Consider the following 23,527-nt stretch of genomic DNA (forward strand, 5'->3'; position numbering starts at 1 on the left):
AGAGTGAAGGTTCTCTATGGCTTTCAAAGCACAGCAGTGGGCAATAAAGACTTAGCACTGCCACTGTACCTGCATCACCTGGCTGGGCGCTCTGCTCATGCTATTAGTCTCTTTAATCTTTGCAACAACCCTATTGTTTTTATCCCCATTTTCCAGATGAGGAAACTGAAGCTCAGAGGGAAAGCAGCTTGCCCAAGATGGTAGGAGAGCTGATCATAAAGTGATACTAATCTACAGCAGATGCTGAGTTCCAGGCACCACACTCCACCACCTGGCTAGGTGGATGATTGACATGGGTCTGTACACAGTGGGGCGGCCGGCTCAAGGGAACTCACAAAGAATTCCGCCTGCAGCAGGAAAGGGTCCAGGGCCTTTTCGTGAAGCTCTTCTGCGTGGAGGACGCGGGAGGCGCTGAGCAGGTACTCGCGAGCTGACTCCTCCCGTGGGGACATGAGATAGCCAAAGCCCTCCTCGTTGCAGCCCGGAGTGCACATGTCCAGGGTCAGCGAGACATTGGAGCCCCTCCTGAAGGACCAGGAAAGGGAGAGTAAGTCTCAGAGGCAGAGGGGTGGGCATGAGCTGGGGGCTTCAGGGGTGGGAAAATGAGGGAGGGAGAGATCAGCTGGGAACATGGTGGGCTCAAGGAAGAAGAGTGTGAGTGTGACAAAACCCCCTGTCAAAGAAGCACAAATCTCAGCCCTGAGGCATTGGCCTGACTCCTTATTTCCCGCCTCCTGCAGTGGAGATGCTAACTTAGTGGGGCTTTGGGGCTCCAGTTCTAAAATTCCATCCAAAGCCACCTCAACATGGCCTTACCCTGGACTCTCCTCCATCACCACTGGAGGCAGTTCACCCTGTGGTCCCCAGGAAGCTCAGAGAGGGGATATCTGCCTGGAGCACAGAAGCAGGTCTTGGGCCAAAAAGGATGGCTCCAGACCCTCTCCAGGATGGCCTAGTAGCCCTGGGACGAGGCTGCCAGTGAGTCAAGGACATGTTGTCCACGAGAGGCCAGGACACTCGGCTGCTAGGAAGGAGGGAGTTCCACAAGCAGCATGGTGGCCACAAGGATGTCTACACTGGGCAAACTCTACTACACTCAGTGTCTCAGACCACTGCACAGGATGGGCCCTCATTACATAGAAGGGGAAACTGAGTCCCCATGAAGGGCCACGAGTTGTCCAGGCTCTCCCAGTAAGGGAGCTGAAACACAAAGCTAGGTTTCCTGACTCCACACCCAGTGTTCTTTCCAGGACATCACGTGGGTAACTCAAACTTGATGTGATCTGGCTTAGCCACCTAGACTCTGAAAAGAGGGTGTCTACACTTCCCAGAGTGTGCTCTGCGGAACAGTATGAGATACCCTATAAAAACAGTTCCAATTGGTTACTCAGGGACATAAACAGGGCAACAATAGAAACTGGGGACTACTAGAGGAGGAAGGAAGAGAGGTGGGCAAGGGCTGAAAAATTAACTGCTGGGTACTATGCTCAGTACCTGGGTGATGGGATCATTTGTACCCCAAACCTTGGCATCATGCAATATGCTCAGGGAACAACACTGCACATGTACTACCTCAATCCAAAGTTAAAAAAAAAAAAAAGTTCTGTGGTCAAGTGACCTTGAGAAATGCCACATACTGCCCCCTTGCTGATTTACAATGAACACAAGCATGTTAAAGGCCCTGACAAGTCCTGCAGCAAGGAAAAAAACCCAAACTTGCTTGAGCATGGGACAGTGTGTGTGAACATGTGTACACCTATGTGTGCATGGGCAGTAACAGTATATCTCAGCATTCATCTTGGGGCACTTTGATCTCTATGAATGACCTGGAGAGCACGTGTCTACACTGGCTAAGCTACGAGGCCGGCTCTGCCTTGAGCACTGGGAGTCAGAGTCAGACATCCACTCTTCTGATCAGGAGCTAAGAGCTTGAGGGCCCGTGGAGCCCACCCCTCCTCCACCCCTCCCACCTCTCCTGCAGACCCATGGACTTGACGGTGAGCGAGGCGGGATCAGCCTCAGGCTTGATGTCCATCACACAATCAAACACAGGAGTCTCAGGCACCGGGTCCAGGTCCAGGAAGTCATCTTCAACTTTCTCCTCCATCCACTCAGAGTAGGTAAAGGAGGGCTGGCGGCTCACTGACTGGCGCCTGTCCTCAGGAGGCAGTGGGGTGGGTGGCTCTGGGGGTGTCCTCAGGAGGTGCCACACCTGGTTGGGGTGTATAGCATCACAGATCTGGGACTGCACTGGCTGCCCCCCACCCCATGTTCCTGGAGTACCCATGGGATTGACCACCCCCCTCCCCCAGTGTGTCTAGAGCAGCCCTGTTCTCCTGGGAGCTGTCCACAAGCCACTACCCCTGGCCTGGATGGGAGGCCCCATGCCCACTCCCCCTTCCTGCCCCTCCTTCTCCCAGCCATCTGTTTCTTGTGGCTTCAGGCCTCCTCAGGGAGAGTTGGGGGTTCCTACACCAGTCTTCTCCCTTTCTCATCCTCTTTCCATAGACCAGATACTGCAATCCAATTTTCAGAAAGAAGGAGGCTTTTGCCCTAGGCTGGCGCACTTGTGCAAAGAGGCAGGTATCCCTCCTTGCCCCACTCAGAACATCCAGCCTGGAGGTCAGATGGGAGGACAGCCTTGAGGTTAGGATCAGGAGGTGCCTTACCAGGGTGGTAACGAGGACGAGGCCCAGGGACAGTGAGATGAGCAGCAGACTGGGGACTCCCCAGGTCCCAGAGCCAAGCCAGGCCTGGGGAACATCAGACAAACAGGTCAGGGTGGTGGTGGGGGCAGAGTTCTCAGCTCTCGCAATGATGACAAAACCAACAATCTGAAAATCGTGTTCTAGGTCTGGGGTGGGGAGCAGGCAGAAGAGCTTCAGGGGCTTGGAAGTATCCTCTGAACTCAGAGAAGCCCATCCAGAGGTTGGAGAGGGTGAGACTGGAGGCCCCCCAGTAGATCCCTCCTATCCCAGGACTCCCCAAAGCTTACTCACCGTGGGTCCCAGCTGTTTCAGGAGCATTAGCAAAGAGGAGACGAGGTTTGTGGCGTTCTGTGACCAGATGTGGCCATAGCCGCTGAACCAGAGCACCCCGCAGGCAAGCTGGGGCACAGGGGAGCAGGCTGAATACAGTGCCGGCCCCCTTCCCCTGTGTTCCCCCAGCACAGCTCACCTGCAGCCTCAACCTGGCCCTGCATGGAGGCTCCTGAACCTCTAAGGTCCAGACTGGGCAGCTGAGAGCAGGGCCCCGGTGCCGTGTGCCCAGGGGAGGCCTCAGGACTCTCCTTGAAGAAAAGCTGACTGAAGGGAACCAAGAGAAAGCCCTTTCCAGAGGGGACCTCACAAATATACACATCAAAAGGGAAGTCTCCCAGAAAGGCCTCCACATACAGGCGTTCTTGGGAGAACCCTGCAGGACTGGGAAGTCAAGTATGGGGAGGCCCTATGTCCCGGATTCTCGGGTTAGGGAGGCAGGGTGTGAGGCTTCAGCTGCTGATATGGTAGCTCAGAATTCCAGCCTTCCCCTCATCCCAGTCCTAAGGAACACCAGGGAGGCCCCTCATCATCCTGCCTTCCAGGTGGCCATCCTGGGGAGGAAGTGGGAGGCTGGCCCACTGCCCACCCTCTCTCCAGGCCCCTGTGAGGCCTGTGCCATCCTTACCAGGAACTGTGAGGCAGCGAACAGGCACAGGCTGCTCCTGACAGTGAGGGAGTGGCTCCCGGCGCCTCGAGGTGGCGGCTTCTGAGCTGGATCTGAGGGCGGCGAGGGAGGAAGGGGTGGCGGCATCTCTCTTGGTGAGTCCTGGAGCCTTTCGACCTTGTCCAGTGCCTCCATCACTACCGGCTGGGGGAGACCTGTGGAAGATGGGACGTGCGGGCCGATGACTCTGGCCCTGTCCACGAGCAGGGCTTTGCCGCCTGGGCGGGCCGTTCCTTTTGGGGCGGCTGTGGCTGCCTCTCAATCTGGGATCAGTCAGCGTGGCTCCACTTCCAGCAGTCACCCTCGATTAGCAAAGCAATATTCACCTACCTTCGTCAGAAAGAGCTAAGTGTGGGTGGACAAATTATTTCTCTTTTATTTCTCCAGTAACAGAGTTAAAATGGCAGGAGGTTTTTCAGGGAGTTAATATAGTTGTATTTATGCAGCTTCATTCTTTTCCATTTTTTAAGGAAACAAAAAACAACCATCTCAAACTCAATTAAAAGAGAAGCAGCAGCACCCAAAAAAAAAAAAAAAAAAAAAAAAAAAAAGACAGGGCATAACCAGGCCGTGACCCTGAGCAACCCACCCACACCTGCCCTGTGGATTTTTGTTTCTTGTGGGCCATGCCCTAACTGGGACTGGAGGCCGGACTCTTGACAAGACCACAGCCACGTGTCCCTAGACCATCTCAAGGCTCCCTGCACACTGAGGGGCTGGGGGCAGTTAGGGGGAAATGCAGGGAAATCTTGGTGTAGCAGAATTGATACCAGATGTCTGGGGCCAGTTCTGGGTCTGTCCCTAGCTGGTGTGACCTCCAGAGAGTCACTCCCTTTCTGGGTCTTAAGTTTCCCCACCTGAAAATGGGGTTCGGGTCTAACTCTTATTTTTCTAACTGTGCTTTACAGAGCCCTCGTGTTTTCTCAGCTGCACAGGGCTGAGGCCAATTGTCTGCTTCTCAAGGGCAGAAGCTCTGCCTGTCCTTGTGCCATATACTGGATTTCTGCTCAGATTATTTCAAGGTAGAGTTCTACTACTGAAGAGTCTGAATACCCTTGGCCTAGATCTGAGCCCCTGGCTAGAGCATGGGGATTCCAGCTACACCCACCTCAGTGAGTCCCAGATACTGGAGGTCTGTACCCAAATTCATAGGATTTAGTTTACTGTCAAGAAGAGAGGGACAAAAACATGGATATGTATAGTTTGACAGCTGGGAAGGGACTGTCCACATGTCATGGTGTAATGGGACAATGGGCTAGGGTGACAACAGAACCATGTGAGCCCAACATAGCTGTTTGTCCATGAGTGGCTCGCTCACTTGACAGACATTTACTGAACACCGCCCGTGGCCTAGATAAAGACTGTGGTGTAGACAGCCCAGGTCCTGGAGCTGTATTTGTAGCGCAGGCCCCTCTTCCCACACGGGCCCCTTTCAGCTGCACTCCTTGCAGCTCCTTAGGTAAGCCCGCCCCCTATGCTGTGACACACTATTCCCTCTGCCTGGAACATCCCTCCAACACCCTGCTCCCTCCTATGCCTCCCACACACTTTGCCAAGGTAACTCCTATTCATCTTGTAGATCCCAATCAGATGTCCCCTGAAGTAGGTCCTGCCCTAACACACACAAGCACCCCATGCCTCTCCTTCATATCACCACCAGCAGCAATATGCCTGGAATGTACAGGGCCCTTCTCTATATGCTTTACAGGGGTTAATTTCTTTCTTTCTTTCTTTTTTTTTTTTTTTTGAGATGAAGTTTCACTCTTGTTGCCCAGGCTGGAGTGCAATGGCACGATCTCGGCTCACCACAACCTCCACCTCCCAGGTTCAAGCAATTCCCCTGCCTCAGCTTCCCAAGTAGATTGGATTACAGGCATGAGTCACCATGCCTGGCTAATTTTGTATTTTTAGTAGAGTTGGGGTTTCTCCATGTTGGTCAGGCTGGTCTCGAACTCCCGACCTCAGGTGATCTGCCAGCCTTCACCTCCCAAAGTGCTGGGATTACAGGCAAGAGCCACGGAGCTTGGCCCATGGGTTGATTTCTTTATTCTTCACAGTACCTCTATGGAGTTTCTACTACTATTATCCCCATTTTGCAGAAGAGGAAGACAAGGTGCAGAGAGTTTAACAGAGCTGTCCAAGGTCGCCTAGCTGGTAAGGGTGGAGGTGGGTTCAATCCAGGGCAGTCAGATAGGCTCCAGGCTACATTATACTTGCCATGGGTTGTAAAATAATTTTTGAATATCATCTCCTCTACCCACCAAGAAGTTCCATGAGGGTAGAGCAGTATCAACTTTGTTCATCCTGATGTCTAAGGTATGTAGCACAAATCCTGGTGTGTAAGGCTACAATGCATGTTTACTAGATGAGTGAACGCTGATGGGCAAATGGTACTCTTTTACTCAGTTGTTTTGCCTGAAAAATGGAGATAATCATACATACTTTGAAAAGCTGTTTTAGATACTACAGATGAAACACCTAGCATAGTGTTGAGCATTTAGTAAGTCCCCAATAAATGGCAGATTATAATGCTCACACATAATTCTTGCCTTCAGAAGGCTCCAGTCTTGTGGCTAAAATAGACCAGTAGAGACATGTTTATAATACAGTGCATTAAGCAATAAATCTAAGTGCCAATGGAGTCTAAGAGGGTCATGGGAAGGCATCTACCTTTGTCCATGGAGATTATAGCTACTGACCACCTAAGCAGTCAGCTCAGTTCAGAACAAGATGAAAAAGGAAAAGCTGCTGCTAAAAGACACCTTCCCTATCACGTGGAAGGCAAGAGTTCCTACTATTGATAAGCAGAGGGTTGATTTCTCAAGGGGCAAGGTCTCTGCCCACACACAGTTGACAGGTGATGCCTCATATGTAAGGGTGGAAAGGGACAGACCCAGGGGTCTCCTGGCTTCAGTGCCTTGGTTCTGCGAGCACATATTGTAGACCTTGGGCAATACCTTATTTTCCCTGGGTGTCAGTTTCCTTATCTGTAAAAAGAAGCGCTTGATCTAGAATTCAGCACTTCTTAGATGTTTCTGCAGACCTCAGAGGAGAAGGAACATGGGCCTATGGGGAATAACATGATCTTGGACTTTACTGCATTTTTTATTTTGAGATCGGGTGTGTTTCTCTGTTGCCGAGGCTGGAGCTTAGTAGTGTGATCTCGGCTACTGCAACCTCTGCTTCCCAGGTTCAAGCAATTCTCCTGCCTCAGCCTCCTGAGTAGCTGGGACTACAGGCATGAGTCACTGCGCCTGGCCAATTTTTGTGTTTTTAGCAGAGATGGGGTTTCACCATGTTGGCCAGGCTGGTCTTAAACTCTTGACCTCAGGTGACTCACCCAACTTGGCCTCCCAAAGTGCTGGGATTACAGGTGTCAACCACCGCAGTCAGCCTGCATTGTTTAAGACACAGGGTTGTGCTACATTCTACAATAGATTTGTACTCATTTTGATATGAAAATAATGGGTTTCATTTCCTTCTCCTAAAGCTTCGAATCACAAATTTTGCTTCAGGAGGATGTGTGACATTTATCCTGTGGCTTTGCCCTCAGGGGTACATGCACCCCAGTCTGAGAAGCATGGAACTTGACTGCAATAAAACATCATGCAGCCATTATAAATGACTCTGCCGATGAATATTTGATAACATGGGAAACGATTTTGATGGTATGGACTAAGAAAGGCAAGGTTACAAAACAGTGTGATCTCACTGACCTTAAAAATTAAGAAAGTATAAATATGTCTGTAAAAGGATAGCAAATACCTGATGTGATATTAGAGGTTAACATGAGATAGAGGTCATACAGCATGGGGCAGTGAATGCTTGGCACACAGTAAATGGGAAGATTAAACCCAGGTAGTAACACCGGTTCTTTGGGTTGGGGTGAGAGTAGAGGTGATTTCATTTACATATCTTTTTTTTTTTTTTTTTTTGAGATGGAGTTTCGCTCTTGTTACTCAGGCTGGAGTGCAATGGCGCAGTCTCGGCTCACCGCAACCTCCGCCTCCTGGGTTCAGGCAATTCTCCTGCCTCAGCCTCCTGAGTAGCTGGGATTACAGGCACGCGCCACCATGCCCAGCTAATTTTTTGTATTTTTAGTAGAGATGGGGTCTCACCATGTTGACCAGGATGGTCTCGATCTCTTGACCTTGTGATCTACCCGCGTTGGCCTCCCAAAGTGCTGGGATTACAGGCGTGAGCCACCGCGCCCGGCCCTCATTTACATATCTTAATTTGCTCTACTAGTAAATATATATGTGTGTGTATACATACACAGACAGATGCACAGATGTATTTGTAGTGAGAAAAATATTTTTTTCAAAAAGATCAAAGTTCTGAGTTGATATCACGAAGCCTAGTTAGGATTCTCAGGTTTTAGGCCTTGACTCCCACCTGTCACATCTAAATGCATATGCTGGGATACAAGAGATTGACAGAGTATTCGTGGCTCTATGAGACCCACCTAGCAGCCAAAGAGCCACTCAGAAGGCAGGTCCCTTGGATAATGTGTGATCATCACTTTTGCATATGAAAGACCGGTTAACTGCCTTGCACACTATGGAGGTGGTAGGAAAAACTGCAGGCTCTAGGGCCTAAATGTGTATCTCAGAGACAGTGTACCTATGCAACAGTCCTGCATGATCTGCACATGTACCCCAAAACCTGAAATACAATAAAAAAGGTTTTTTTTTAAACTATTGTTCACCTGGCAGCCCTGGGGACCAGATGCATCCAACTGATGGGTATTTACTGGGCACCTGGTAGATGTACATCTTTCACAGCAGGGTTCATTTAGATGTTTTTCTGGGTAGATATCTGACTTTTTAAATCCAGCAAGACATGTTTCAAACATACACTAAATCCTGCATATAATTTTTGGGGAGAGGCATGGACCTCAGATTAAGAACCCCGGATCTCAGGGGTGGGCAGTGGGTGTCTGTGACGGAAAGCGGTGTTAGTTTCAAAGATGGAAAACTGGGCTAGGAGCCTGCCACTCTGGTTTTAGTCTCTGTTGATTTGTGCATGAGTCCAACACACATTTATTGAGCACCAATTATAATACGTCAAGCACTGGGAACACAGAGATTCAACGTCATGCAATTCAGAAAAGCATTTACTGTGTGCCTACTTTGCTAAGCACTGGGCTAGGCTCTGGGGATACAGCAGTGAAGAAAACAGCTCCCGCGTACACCGACCACTGTGGTCCTAGGCCCATTCGTTCTTTTGGGCTCTGTCCTGCTCCTAGAGATGACGTCAGCTCGTATCATTTTCCTGTTCTCTCCTTTACTCACTGCCTTGTTCTGGGAATAATACCACCTCACCGGGCTGAATCTGTGCAGTTCCCAAAGTGCTTCTGCACACGCAACTGCATTTGCTTCTTTCGGCAGCCCTATGAGGTAGACATGATCATCACCAGCCCTGTTTTGTCAGTGAGAGGCGGCTGCTTGTGTCAAGGGCTGGCTTTTCAATAGTTCACAGCGAGATAGCTGCTTTGCCACGCATGAAACCCTGACTCAGAGGCAGCTTGCTGACAAGTGATTTAACATCATGGGCTCGCCTCTTGCACAGGATGAAGGGATTTTCCAGGCCAGAAAAATCAAGGCTTAGGGAGGTTAAGTGTCTTGCCCAAGTAACTGCAGACCTGAGATTCAAACCCAGGGCTTCCCAGCATCAAGCGGTGTTTCCATTTTGCCATGTGGCTTCTCAGAAAAGGGTCACTGCAGCAAGGCAGGGAGCTCCTGTGTCTGGGGCAGGTGTGGGGTGGAACCCTGAACCTTAATCAGCTGCATGGGGGTGGGTGATGGTGCAGATTTTGTGCCTGGTCCCCAGCTGATGGAGCCTCCATACGTGTGGTATGGAGGGAGGGAAAGATGCCCTGGAAGGCAAAGCTCAGTATCGCAGGCCAAAGCTGTAGGATCCTGGGTATGGCATGCAGGCAAATGGCCTTCAGTTTTCACCCGGGGCACAGGGAAACACTGTGACCCCTCTCCTGTCACCCAGCTCCCAAATCCCACCATTGAACTCTGCAGCTACTCTGTGCCCTGGAACTGGCACCGCCTGAGCTCCAGAACTGTGGCTGCTCCTGTCAGTGACTCATTCTTTGAGCTCCCAGGCTGCCAGCCCACCGGAACTGGAGTGGAAGGTTGGCTCAGCCTGTTCCTGTTTACATGAATTAGGAAGCTCTGTCCCAGTTAGCTTTTCTTCCCTTCCCAATGTGTCCAGCAGTCACAGGGAGCCCTGCTCAAAAGAACATGACACTCAGACCTGCCTGGACTTCCTGAACTCCTTCCTCACTGTCAGAGCCTGACGGGCCCCGAGGGATATCTGGGTGTGGGTCAGCTCATTAACTTCCCAGATGGAGAAAGAGGCCCAGAGAGGGTAAGTGGTTTGCCCAAGGTCAACAGCCAGCCAAAGGCAGAGCCTGGATGTTGAAGACTTACTGTGTGCTGGGTGCTGCTCCAAGTGCTCTGCATGTATTAACACATTTCATCCTCACAACAATCCCAGAAGGTAGGCGCTGCTCTTACCACCATTTTACACATGAGGAAACTGAGGCATAGGGAAGTTAAGTCACTTGGCCAAGGTCTGCTAACAAATGGGTGGAAGCTAAGACTAGAGCCCAGGCAATCTGCTTCCAGAGCCCATGCTATTAGCCGCACACTAGATGAGGCTAACTCCCTATGTCTAGGACCAGGCATTCTGCCTCCCACACCACATCACTGTTAACAAGTCTCTAGCACCCTCAACCCTCAACCACCTGGGTGATGGTGCTGGGCTCCATGGCCTGTCACTGTGTCCAAAATGCCACCGGTAGACACTGACTTCTTGTTAATGGGATTGTTGCTCCTATCTCACTGTGGGGATGGAGGGAGGTGTGGAGCAGTAGGGGTGACCTTGGGCAACTTCCCAAAAGCTCTGCCCTGTGGAGGGGTGAATCCACAGGGAGGATTTGCCCCCCCCTTATGCTCCTATCCTGCCAGCGTGGAGCCAGGCACATTGTCAGTCTTATGCTGTTCAATACTCACAGCAGTGCTGCAGGTTGACATGATTGCCTATGTTTTGCATGGGGAGCCACTGAGGCACAGAGAGGCTAAGTGACTTGCCTGGGATCGCAGAGCCAGGCAGCAACAAAACTGTGACTTGAACCCAGGTTGGTGGGTCTCCACAGTCTATAATTTTTCTCTTATTCCACAGAAGGGTCTGCAAACCCACAAGGGGGATGTGTGGAGCAGGTTTGCCTACCAGGCCTATTTTGAAGTTTTGCTTGGATAGGTCCAGAATCTAAGGAGGCACTGCTAGAGGAACTGAGAAGGGTGGCGTGGTGGAAGAGTCTAGAAGGAATAGCCTCAATCAGCCACTCTTGCCGTCGCAATATCACAGCCTCAGCAGTCCTGTGGGACTGAGAGGAAGAGCCTGGACTTGCTGGGCACTGCTGTGGTCTCTGTACTTACTGGGAGAGGATGGTGGTGGCCCTCCATTTTCTGCGACCTTTTGGGGGTGTGTAGCAGGCAAACTAGGTGTTAGAGGTTATATGGTGCTGAAGAGGAGAGCCCCTGAAACACGGCAAACACTCACCATGCACCTGCTCTATGCCTGGCCCTTGACCAAGATGATCTCCTGCCTTCAAGATGTTCTATGTTTCAACCTCAGCACCGACCAACAGGACTCCTAGTGAGAGAAGCCCTGGTGGGAAAAATTTCTAGCTTCTCCCAGCAAAGGCAAACACAAACGGATGGTAGACTTGGAGTTCTGGGAATGTGCACTGGCTCCCTGCAGCCCCTCCACTCTGTTAGTCCTGCTGATCAGTGAGCAACATGATCAAGAAATCCACAGGAGGAGGTAGAAGATAAGGGCTTGGGCTGGCAGCGAGTCCATCTCAGATGGTAAGCCAGCTGAAGGCAGGGCCCGAGTCTTGTTCATCTCTACATTTCCCAGGCAGGCCAGATGGGGGTGGGAAAGGAATCAAATTTGAGATAAGAAGATTCTAGACTAACACATGGGTGCTCACCATTTATCAGCTACATGACTTAGGCAAGTTCTTTAACCTCTCTGTAACTTAATTCCTGCTGTGGTTTTAAAATATGTCTGTAGTTCTTCACCATTTCTCCCATCAATATGTGGCATCTGTGTCCCCTCTCTGGCTGATTGCCCTGATGTAGTGAAGGTGGCAGAAGTGATGTTATGGGATTGTGAGGCTAGGTTAGAAGAGTCTATGTAGTCACCGAGCGCGATGGCTCACATCTGTAATCCCAGCACTTTGGGAGGTGAAGGCGGGCAGATTATGTGAGGTCAGGAGTTCGAGACCAGCCCAGCCAACATGGTGAAACCCCGTCTTTACTAAAAATACAAAAATTAGCTGGGCATGGTGGTGCGTGCCTGTAGTCCCAGCTACTCCAGAGGCTTAGGCAGGAGAATCAATTGAAGCTGGGAGGCAGAGTTTGCAGTAAGCCAGAGAGCATGCCATTGCACTCTAGCCTGGGTGACAAGCGCAAAACTCCATCTTAAAAATAACAACAACAACAACAACAACAAAATAAAGTTCTTCATAGGACTTTGAGGATGCCATAAATTAAAATGTGCAAAATGCTTAATCTGCTGCCTGGAACATAATGAATACTCAATAAATGGTAGCCAGAATCTAGAGATGATGGGGAAAGAGAAGCATGAGGGAGAGGCAGCAGTAAGGATTTCCCTTTCATCTGCCTGGTGAGTCCCCCAGGAGGACGATGGGTGCCCCACCTGGATGTGAACAGAGGCTTTGAAGCTGTTGGCCGGCAACTGGGGTCGGTGGATGGAGTGGGCATGGACTGGGGATGGGGGAGCTTTGTCACTGCCAGCTAATTAAGTCCAGAATGCTATTGAACTTTCAGAACAAAACACAACTCAAGTACTCTTTGGATATGATACAATAAAATGGTTCTATCTGAAATTGCAAACAGCTTTGTTGCTGCAAACAAAGGCTCAGTTATCCGAGCCTCTTTGGCGTGGAGGCCCAGAAGTATGAGGGTGAAAAGGGTCAATGAAACTCTGAGGGCATGCTTCTCCCATCAGCTGCCCATGCTGAGAACTGAAAGAACTGACAGCAGAGGCCCTGGGGAAGTGAGGTACCAGAGGTCCCCAGTGCCTGAGGCTTAAGCACAAACACTTGGGGAGGAAGAGACGGACTTGAGAGAGCATCTTGCTCCATCCTCTCATTTCAAAGATGAGAAAATTGATGAGGTCCAGAGAATAAGAGGCAAAACCAGGACTGCCATGCTCATCTTTAAGCCTCTAGTTCAGCTCTCTCTTTAAGCTAGCATATGAAGTTCAACAGGGATTGCCTGTGGATATCTGGAAGGCCTAAGGCTTGAGGTCCCATGGCAGTGGAAGGCTGGGTCCTGGCTTGGGATTCTTTGAAGGGTCCTGTTAAATGCCCTCAGAGGTCTAGGAAAGTCCAGGTGACAGGAGGTGAACTCTTCTACCCCCAGGACACCAGGGTGGGCGAATCCCAAGCCTCCAGAGGCTGCCACCATCAGATGGCCTTTGCAACTTGATAGGCTCACACACCACATTCTCAGGGTGTCGGGGGCCTGCACTAGCTGGCTGTATGATCTTGGGCATCTATCTCACTACCTCAGGGGGTCTTCCAAGTGTCCTATCAATTCAAAGAGTGGGACTAGGGGTTTTTTAGAAGTTTTTTAGGGGTCCTTCTACCTCTAAAGATCCACTGCTATTTAAAAATAAATCTGAACCCCTTGTTTTAGTTTAATTCAATGGCTTCCCTTTGTTCTTAGGATAAAGACCAAAATCCTTGCCTTTGCCATGGCTAATGACAAAGGATCAGGATGCTCTGACCCCTGCTTACCTCCCCAGGCTCTACCCACACTTTCTAGTTTTCTCTTCTTCCAGATCCTCTGTTGGAACCAGTATGGAAGCAGAAAAGTCTAGAAACTGGTGGTTCTGCTCTAGGATGCATTTATCAGCTATATGACTTAGGCAAGGTCTTTAACCTCTCTGTAACTTAATTCCTGTTGTGGTCTTAAAATATGTCTGTAATTCTTCACCATTTCTCCCATCAATAGGTGGCATCTATGTCCCCTCTCTGGCTGATTGCCCTGATGGAGTGAAGGTGGCAGAAATGATGTTATACGACTGTAAGGCTAGGTTAAAAGAGTCCACATAGTCACTGAGCACTCTAGGGTGCAAATGTCAAATAAATCCTCACACAGTGCCCAAGGGAGCATGTAAGCCAGTGTTCCCTCCTGTGCTACCTTTGGTGGGGGAGGGGAAGTAGAGAATCTGCAAGCCCGTGGCTGGGGGAGCTGGTGGCCAAGTGTTCAGGGACATCTTGGGGAGTGCTGTGCAGCCCTTAGGAGCAAAGGATCAGAGTACCCACGGCACTGTGGAGGAACTTAGAAACATGGTGTGGAGTAAAAAGAACAAGAATTAACACAGTACAATAGGCACAATTAAAAATATAGACACAAAAATTGTCACCCATTCTGCAAGGACATGTAGAAACAAAACATACTAATTAAACACGTTAACTATAGAGAGAGGGGCCACAGCAGTGGGGCATAAAAGGAAGTAAATAAGTGAATAAAATTAAAGAGAGAGCCTGTATGGCTCACTGGAGATACAGGACTGTGCACTGAGCAGTCTGATGGACGATGCTCTAGAAACTCTCAAGAACCACCTTTTCCTCTCCAAGTAAACCCAAAACAAACCACTGAGTTGGAAGTTGAGCCAAGGTCCAATGGGAGAAAGAATGAACAGAAATTATGGCCTGCATCCTGTCTGCATCCTGGAACTGGGAGAGCTGGAGAGACAGACAGTGACAGAGAGAGAGAGAGAGAGAGAGAGAGAGAGAGAGACCAACCCTAGCTGTGTGGGAATCAACATTTCCAAAGGGAGAAAAAGACTCGTGGACTGAGTTGCAGTACAGCCGACTGTCAAGGAGACCCCTGAATCTCCTCTCCTCTGAGCTGGTTCACCAACATGACCTGTGAGTCATTTTCTTGGCTTTCTACAGGGAGACGGGAATTCCATGCCTTGGTGGCTGTCTCCAAGAATAACCAGCCCCATTAAAATATTAAAATCCCTAGGGTTGGGTCAGCACCAGGTTTCCATCTGACAATCAATCACCAACCCAGAGAGCAGTGACTCAACTCAGAGGGTCACCTATCTCACTAGCTATCACTCTTGCTTGGCAAGGATTAATTGTTATTTTGGAGTGGCCAATTATTTTTTCTTAATGATTTTAGAAAATATGAAGACCTCCCCCTGTAATAAAAGCATAAAGAAAAACCAAGTCATCCATACTCTTGCCTCACTGAGAAAGGCGCTGGCTTCCTTTTGATGTATTTTTCTCTTTGTGGGTGTACTTTCCCTCTGTGTATCATTTTGTAGTAGGCATATCCCAAGACTATATGCCTCTTTGTATAACAAGGATTCAACTTTTAAGCAATATGGCAGACGGCCTCCAAGGTGGCCCTCAATGAACCCTGCCTCCTGGTCTTCACATCCTTGTGCAGTCCCTCTTACATGGTCCAGGGTTAGTCTTCATGGCCAACAGCACACCGCAGAAGTGAAGGCATGGCACTTCTAGGTTTGGGTCCTACGAGGTGGTGACTGCCATCTTGGGTACTCTCTTGCTCCCTCATGTGCTTTCTCTGAGATCACTCACTCTGCAGGAAACTGGCTGCCCTGCAGTGTGGCTGCAGAGGCAGCCCATGGAGTGGCCTGTGTGGCAAGGCACTGAGACCTCTGGCCAAGAGGCTGCAAGCAACTAGAGCCTGCCAATCACCTGTGAGTGAGTTTAGATGTGGACTCCTCAGCCACAGTCGAGTTTGGGATTATTGTAACTCTGGTCAACACCTTGAGATGTTGTGAGAGATCAGGCCAGGGCCATGTGGCAGAGTCATTCCTGGGTTCCTGACTTAGAAACTTTGGGGGATAAGAACTGTTGTTTTAAGTTGCAGAGTTTTTGGGGTAATTTGTTATGCAGCAAAATATAACTAACGCAAGCGGTTTTATCCCTCTCTCAGGCTCTATTCCCATTGAGGAGAGACAGGCTTAAGAGGCTGGGTATGGCCGAGGGATTGCCCTGCTGCCAGATACCAGGACACACTGGGCAGCTACTCAGGCTGGCAGAGGGTGGCACTGGGCTGAGTAGAGGACAAATGCACAATGCCAAATGGTCTTGTTTCTGATTAATAAGGGGTTTATCTCAAGCTAAGTGATGTTCAACAGGGGTGTGGGAAAAAAGATGATCTTTTTCTTTTCTTTTTTTTTTTTGAGATGGAGTTTTGCTCTTGTTGCCCAGGCTGGAGTGCAGTGGTGTCATCTTGGCTCATCACAACCTCTGTCTCCCAGGTTCTGAGATTACAGACGTGCACTACCACACCTCACTAATTTTGCATTTTAGTAGAGATGAGGTTTCTCCATGTTGGTCAGGCTGGTCTTGAACTCCCAACCTCAGGTGATCTGCCCACCTCGACCTCCCAAAGTGCTGGGATTACAGGCGTGAGCCACTGTGCCCGGCCTAAGATGATCTTTTTCAATATCTAATAGTCACATCAGCCACAGCCCCAATAGGGCTGAGAGGGGGCAGTCTAGTGACTGGTCCTCAGAAGAGGGATACTCTATGCAAAGCCTTGTTTTGTTTAGGAAAATGGCGTGTAATGGGAAATTCTTGGCAAGCTTCTCATCTGTATTTTAAAAGGCAACATTACCCCAGCTGACATCTGGCTTATGTCTGGTTTGGACAGCCTAGTTCCCCCTTTGCTGATGACTCTCCCTGGTCCCTTACATCCTTCAGGTTTTTGTTTTTTTTTTTTCTTTTTTTTAGACAGACTCTCACTCCATCATACAGGCTGGAGTGCAGTGATGTGATCTCTGCTAACGGCAACTTCTGCCTCCTGGGTTCAAGTGATTTTTGTACCTCAGCCTCCTGAGTAGCTGGGATTACAGACACATGCCACCATGCCTGGCTGGTTTTTGTATTTTCAGTAGAGATTGGATTTCACCATGTTGGCCAGGCTGATCTTGAACTCCTGACGTCATGTGACCCAGCCACCGCAGCCTCCCCAAATGCTGGGATTACAGGTGTAAGCCACTGCACTCAGCCCATCCTTCAGGTTTTAACCACTTGGAATTGAAAAGAAACAGCACCAAGGTCCTAATAAACATTGCCACCTGTCCCACACATCATTTTCATGTGTGTGTGTGTGTGTGTGTGTGTGTGTGTGTGTGTGAATTTCCAAAGTTTAGAGATGTAAAGTGATTCATGCAAGATCCAAGCTGAAAAAGGGCAGAGTCCAAATTCACTCACATCCAGGGCTTCTGAATCCAATAAGAAACCATAAAAATGAGCTGTGAATAATACTTGATAATTTACAAACCCCCATTCACATCCATTGTCTCACTGAATTCTTAAAACTACCATGAAAAAATTGCTTTTCTCATTTCACAGTGGAGATGCCTCATGGGAGGAATAGAGCAGTACAGGGGCTTGTCCAAGCCCATCAGTGAAAGGCAATGCCCAGTATAACAGCAGACACACTCAGCACTGTCCTTACACCCAGGAAAATGTCCCTTGTCCTGATCTCACACTTTGGAGGGCCCTGCTCCAATCCTGTAGCAAGTATGCTCCTCCTCACAGGTGAGGAGTCCATGGAGCCAAAGGGACATTCTCCCTCTAAGATCACATGTTCAATATCCCAGGTTCCCTGGTCAAACAGTTCTCAGCCTGATTCCTGGGCCTAGTGGCCCTCTTTTCTGACTGCTTTATGAGAGTACACTGTGCTGTGTGTATTCCTAGAACTGGCTAAGGTGACTATTTGCGGAAGGTGTGTTTGGAGCTCGGATGTGTGGGCTGAGTGCGCATCCCATCCACACAAATGCTCATGAGTGCCCTTGTAGTGCTGGACAGAGCCGGGCTGGGCTGGAGACTGGCTTTTCCTAGATCCCATATTTTGGTGCAGAACTCAGAATTCTCCATTTGAACCTGGCTTTCAAACTCCCTACAAATGAATGTTTGTCGAGGTAGAAGGGCAACATACTTCATTTCAAAGTTTCTCGGCTTGCTTCCTAACAGCTGACTATCTAGACATAGCATACATAGCCTTACAAGTGTTAGGGGTGGGACTGCACACAGCTGTGTTCTTTGAAGTGGCAGGGAGAAGAGCAAAAGAACCAAAGATTTAAGCTACAAAGGGTGAGTAGCTCAAAGAGTGGAAGGTTGGGGAAAAGAATGGGACATGGGATGAAGGCCGAGGGCAGGAAGCTTTAGGAGAGGAAGAAGCTAGCATGAGGAGGCATGTGAAAGCTTATAAAGAGGATGTGCTAGTGGATGAAGGAGGGACAGAGAGTCTCTGCACTCCTCCTGTCAAGAGGTGCCATTTACTTCCCATCCCTTGAATCCAGGCTGCCCCGTGACTGGCTTTGATCAACAAAATGTAGTGAAGTGACACGGTGTAACTTCTGGGGACAGGCCTTAAGAGATCTGAAGCCGCTTCTTCTTGGTAATCAGCTGCCACATAAGAAGTGCAACTACCATGAGACCATCATGCTGTGAGGAAGCCCAAGGTAGGGGTGCTGAGGTATAAGAAAAGCTTTCTCGGACATTCTTTTTTTTTTGAGATGGAGTTTTGCCACCCTTGTTGCCCAGGCTGGAGTGCAATGGCACAATGTTGGCTCACTGCAACCTCTGCCTCCCGGGTTCAAGTGATTCTCCTGCCTCAGCCTCCCAAGTAGCTGGAACTACAGGAATGTGCCACCACACCTGGCTAATTTTTTGTATTTAGTAGAGACGGGGTTTCACCATATTAGTGAGGCTGGTCTCGAACTCCTGACCGCAAGCGATCTGTCCGCCTTGGCCTCCCACAGTGCTGGGACTACAGGCATGAGCCACTGCACCCGGCTGCTTTCTTGGACGTTCTATCCCACAGAATGAGATGTATACAGCTGACTGAGCACCCTCAGCTGATGCCACATGGAATGGAAGAGCCACCCAGCTAAGCCCTGCATGACCCTCCAAGTCATGAGCACATAAAATGCGGGTTGTTGCTTCAAGCCACTAAGTTTTGAGATAGCCAGGCAGCAGCAGACAACCAAAACAGATGCTGAGACCTGAAAAGAAGAAATGAGCTTAAATGGAAGGATGAAATTTTTTTTTTCAGATATAAGGAAATTCCTGAGAGCTGGGGTGATCTGTTATTGAGCTAGACCAAAGAGAAAGAGAGTGGCATCTATCACTGCATATCTTAGGAGTCCGATGGATGCCCATTTGTCTGAAAGGGCTTTGGCAACAGCCTTTGAAGATTCAGGGGACTGGACCAGATGCATTCCTTCCTTCAGTTGCAAAGACTCTCTTTTTAGTGTCATCACACATCCAGACAACTCCCTAGAATATGAGAACTGTTTCTATCCTGGTGAAGGAAAATGGAGGATCACTCTCCTCACCAACCCTGGCCCCTTGACTATGCCAACAGAAAACACTCCTGCCTGTGGCGTGCTGGTTAAGTGAGGGCCCAGACCTGTGGTGGGGAGTCAAGAAAGGATCACCGGCTACACTCCCCACTCCACTGCTGTAGGATGGGCCCAGGCCTGACGCCCAAGCTCCAAGCACAGGAACACAAAGATGCAAAGGTTTTTCTGTTCAAATTCTGTATCCTGGAACAATCATCACCGTCACTATTAGCTACCACTTATAGTGCACTGTGTAATAAGCACTTGATGTCCATGAACTCATTTAATCCTTACAAAATCTCTGTGAAGATCTCATCATATTACCACCCTCATTTTAGAGTGAGGAATTTGGAACTCACAGCAGTTAGATAATTTACCTCAGGTCATGCTGCTGGTCAACAGGTGAGCTGGGATTTGAACCCAGGTCTGCCTGGCCATAGCACCTCAAGGCCTAGCTAGATGGGCTCCATCCTGGTGTCTGAGAATAGTTAGCCTCTACTATTGCTGATCAGTGGGCACCTGGGTTGGGACTTCTTTTTCAGTACAATGGCATCATTACAGAATACTACGCCATTAGTGTTCTTAGCATATCCAAATGGTGTTTTGTTTTACTTTATCTAAGACTCAAGTGAAAAACTCATTGTACCATCAATCACAATAAATATCTCTAAATGTATTTAAAGTCTTGAATGAAAACAGCACCAAGACGCTGCATGGAACTGGAGCCTGCCAATCACCTGTGAGTGAGTTTAGAAGTGGATTCTTCAGCCACAGTTGAGTTTGGGATTACTGCAGCTCTGGTCAACACCTTGAGATGTTGTGAGAGATCAGGCCAGAGCCGTGTGGCAGAGTCATTCCTGGATTCCTGACTTAGAAACTGTGGGGGATAAGAAATGTTGCTTTAAGTTGCAGAGTTTTTGGGGTAATTTGTTATGTAGCAAAATATAACTAATGCAAGTGGTTTTATTCCTCCCTCAGGTAGTATGGAATGGAGAATGATCCTCTATTTTCCTTCACCAGGATAGAAACAGTTCTCATTTAACAAAGAAATAAAAATCAACAGAACCTCTACTACTGAGTGTTGACAGCTACCAGTGACATCTCAGCAGTACTACTACAGCCAGCTCCATCTTCTTGAGATCTGTCCATCTGCGCTCCCGCACCTGCTCACAGACCAGCCTGAACCAGTATTAAGCACCAGTCTGCGGGGCTCTGTGAGAACAGGGGCAAGCCTATCAGGGACAAGGCAAAACTGCTTCTTAAAATGCTCTGCATAGCAGGCTCCTGAGGACATGAACCGAGACCCTATTCATGTTCTAGGCCACTTGTTTGAGGAAATCTCCCCTGACCCACCAAGAAAGGGCTGCATAATGGCTGCACTCTTCCTTGGCACCCTAGGAGCCGGGACCATGTCTGTCTTGCTTGTCACTGTATCACCAGAGCCTGGCAAGCATGCAGCATGGAGTAGGTGCTCAGCAAATTTGAGTGGATAAAAGAATCAGGCTGCATTTTTTTTTCTTTCTTGAGACCGAGTCTTGCTCTATTGCCCAGGCTGGAGTGCAGTGGTGCAATCTCGGCTCACTGTAACCTCCGCCTCCTGGGTTCAAGCAATTTTCCTGCTTCAGCGTCCCAAGTAGCTGGGATTACAGGCACATGGCACCACGGCCGGCTAATTTTTTGTATTTTCAGTAGAGACAGGGTTTCACCATGTTGGCCAGGCTGGTCTGGAACTCCTGACCTCGTGATCTGCCCGCCTAGGCCTCCCAAAATGCTGGGGTTACAGGTGTGAGCCACCAGGTCTGGCCCAGACTGCCTTTTCAACTGGCCTTGTTGGCTTCTGGTGCAAGACCTCATCTGTGGCATGGTAGGAAGGCTGTGAAAGCTATGACTTATTCCTTCCTGGTGGTCAGAGATAGGTGCTGCAGGATTAGGGTGACAAAGCTTTCCTTGATTCAGGCCTTTAGCTCCTTTACTTTAAAGAGTGGCACTTGGGATGGGCAGTGGCCTCTTGCTGAGACCTAGACCTTATCATTGGCCTCAGAGAAGGGTGCACTTAATACCCACAGTGATACAGAGCAGAGTGCCTAGGGCTGGGTTGGGGACGGGCTGCAAGACATCAGGATTTAAGGTGGAGAGTAGGTCTCAGAAGTACCAGCCCAAGAGGCCAGTTGTTCCTACCAAAAGTGCAACGGCCTACTCAGACCTTCAGCATAATCACGATCCTGCATCAAGCCAGCTAATCATGACACACTGAAATCTCAGGGTAGTAGGGATTGTCACAGCTCCAGGAAGGCTCATGCCTACAGGAAGGCTCCAGGAGTACCTTGTTCCCAAGAGCAGCAACGTCCTTAGACCTGGGCCCTGTGTGCCATCCCTTCTGGCCATGCCACTCCCCAGAAGAAGAGAAGTTCACAGGGCTCAGGAGATATCTCACCTGGAGTGTCTCACCAGCTGGTGTCCATGCCCCCTTACCAGGCTATACTCTATCTAGCTACTAGGACTTCAGGATTCCCTGCCCAAATGGCTTGAGCCTGCATGGGTCTCTTGCCCAGGTACATCCCTTTTAGGGTAGACACTGTCTCCTGCTTACACATCTTCAGGTTTCAGAGGTGGCCAAGGAGAACCTATTAGGTAGGGTGTGGACCAAGCTTGGACATACAGACGGATGTGCCCACGTGCATGCAAGTGAAAGCCCTTTCAGAGCGGGACAGAGCAGGGGTGGTAAACGGTGAGGGGCCTTATTGGTAGTCTGACCTCCGTCCCTACAGGCCTGCCCATGAGTCTGCATGGTAAAGATGCCTGGTGATGTTGCTGTATTTCATGTACTGGCCCCCACTGGCACCTACTGTTGCTTTATCTACCTCTTTCCTCTACCCTGTACCTCTGAGGCAGCTGCTGGGAGCTAGGACTATACTGGGCTGGGCCTGTACTGGTGCTGGTTGGGGGAAGGAGTGGAGGCCCTAGCATCAGCAGTGCCTGGTTTCCTGCAAATATGAACACCGACACATAGAAGAAGGGAGAGTGTGAGTTTGAAGGTACCAATGTGTTTGGGTGACTGTGAGCAAATGAGGTGAGCAAGAAAGGAAGAGTGAAAGAGAAAAGGAGGGTGACCACATGAAAAAGGGTGTGTGCATGAGGGAAAAGAAAAATACCTGTGTGTGCATGTGCACAGGGGTGGGGAAGGCAGTGGGGTAGACACTCAGTGCCCCCACAGTACCTGGGAGCTGTGCACAACTGCAGGTCTGGGAAGAGGACGGAGAATGGAGAGGAAGGGGAGGAGTCTGCCTAGTCATTTTCGAGAGTGTGTGTGAAGAAGGGGTACAGTGCAGGGGAGAGAGAAAGTCACCTAAGGAGGGAACGAGAGAGCAAGCATATCTCCAGGAAGCCTGCGGAGTGGAAGCTGTGGGGTGGAGGGATGGAGCTGAGAGAGGTGAGTGTGCAAGAGGAAGACGTGCAGGTGTGTGAACGTGGAGGTGTGCGTCCGCCCCTGCAGGGCTGCGTGAGACAGGCAGGCCACGTGCCCGGGTGACTGTGCGTGGGTACATGCATGTGCACAGGGAAGCATACGGCCATGACAAGTGAGCACAAACACGAGTGTGCCAGCGCACACGTGGGGGTGTCCCAGGGGCTGTGAGGCAGCATGCCTGGCCCTGGGGCAGCGGGCGGGGGCAGTGGAGGGTGCCTGCCAAGGGGTGTTGGTGATGCCTGAAGATGTTTCCACCCCAGAAAGCTCTGAGAGGACTGTATGACCTGCCCCTGCTGGCTCAGATCTGGGTGGCCATGGTGGCTGGGAGTGTTGGCCCTGCTGCCTCCATCTGGAGGTGGGTGTGGGAACAAATAAGTCACCAGGCATGGCTGGCCCTCACTCTGCCTCACCTCTGGGCAAGACAGCCAGGAGGGGAGAGAATACTCGAGGGCTGGATTTTTACACCATCATTATGCAACTGCCTGCAGTGCTTGTAGGCTTCTTCTAAAGGCCCAGCACTCTAACCCTCTTGGCCTATACACCTCCATTTCCTTTTGTGTCCCAGTTGTCTTGACAAATATTTGCAGAAGCCTACTCTACACCTGGCTCCAGGTTTACCCTACTCACAATGCCAAACCATCCCCCAGTTCTTTCCCATCCCCCTCTTATTGGCTTTAATTAATTGTCTTCATAGCACTTACCACTACTGGCCACACTATGTGGCATAGCTTTTACTTATTTTTTTTGTTGTCTATTTTTTCCTTAATAGCAAATGTGTGTACAGCACTCGCTATAAGCCAGGCACTGTTCTAAGGTTTCTGTTAACTCACTGAATCCTCTAACAACTCCATACAGTAGTGAATATTGTTCTTGCTATATTGTGAATGAGAGGCCCAGAAAGAA

At 49.6% G+C, this 23,527-nt stretch overlaps 1 protein-coding gene across 7 annotated transcripts in view; it reads right to left on the reverse strand.

The window, feature by feature from the left end:
- Nucleotides 1-23,527, reverse strand: part of PTPN5 (protein tyrosine phosphatase non-receptor type 5) — a 63,989-nt gene that overhangs the window by 12,046 nt on the left and 28,416 nt on the right. For 4 of the 7 annotated variants that reach the window (XM_032240952.1, XM_032240950.1, XM_032240955.1 and 1 more), the window contains 5 exons: nucleotides 3,667-3,860; nucleotides 3,000-3,107; nucleotides 2,670-2,753; nucleotides 1,971-2,212; nucleotides 336-525 (listed from right to left, as the gene is read on the reverse strand). In XM_032240952.1, coding sequence (XP_032096843.1) covers nucleotides 336-525; nucleotides 1,971-2,212; nucleotides 2,670-2,753; nucleotides 3,000-3,107; nucleotides 3,667-3,860 — 818 coding nt within the window. Of the gene's footprint in view, nucleotides 1-335; nucleotides 526-1,970; nucleotides 2,213-2,669; nucleotides 2,754-2,999; nucleotides 3,108-3,666; nucleotides 3,861-15,493; nucleotides 15,616-23,527 lie in introns of those variants that run through there. The other 3 variants (XM_032240954.1, XM_032240953.1, XM_032240956.1) reach the window with 3 other exon arrangements.

This window comes from Sapajus apella, unplaced genomic scaffold, assembly GCF_009761245.1.
Source record: "Sapajus apella isolate SASKATOON/1434 unplaced genomic scaffold, GSC_monkey_1.0 scaffold47, whole genome shotgun sequence".
NCBI lineage: Eukaryota > Metazoa > Chordata > Mammalia > Primates > Cebidae > Sapajus > Sapajus apella.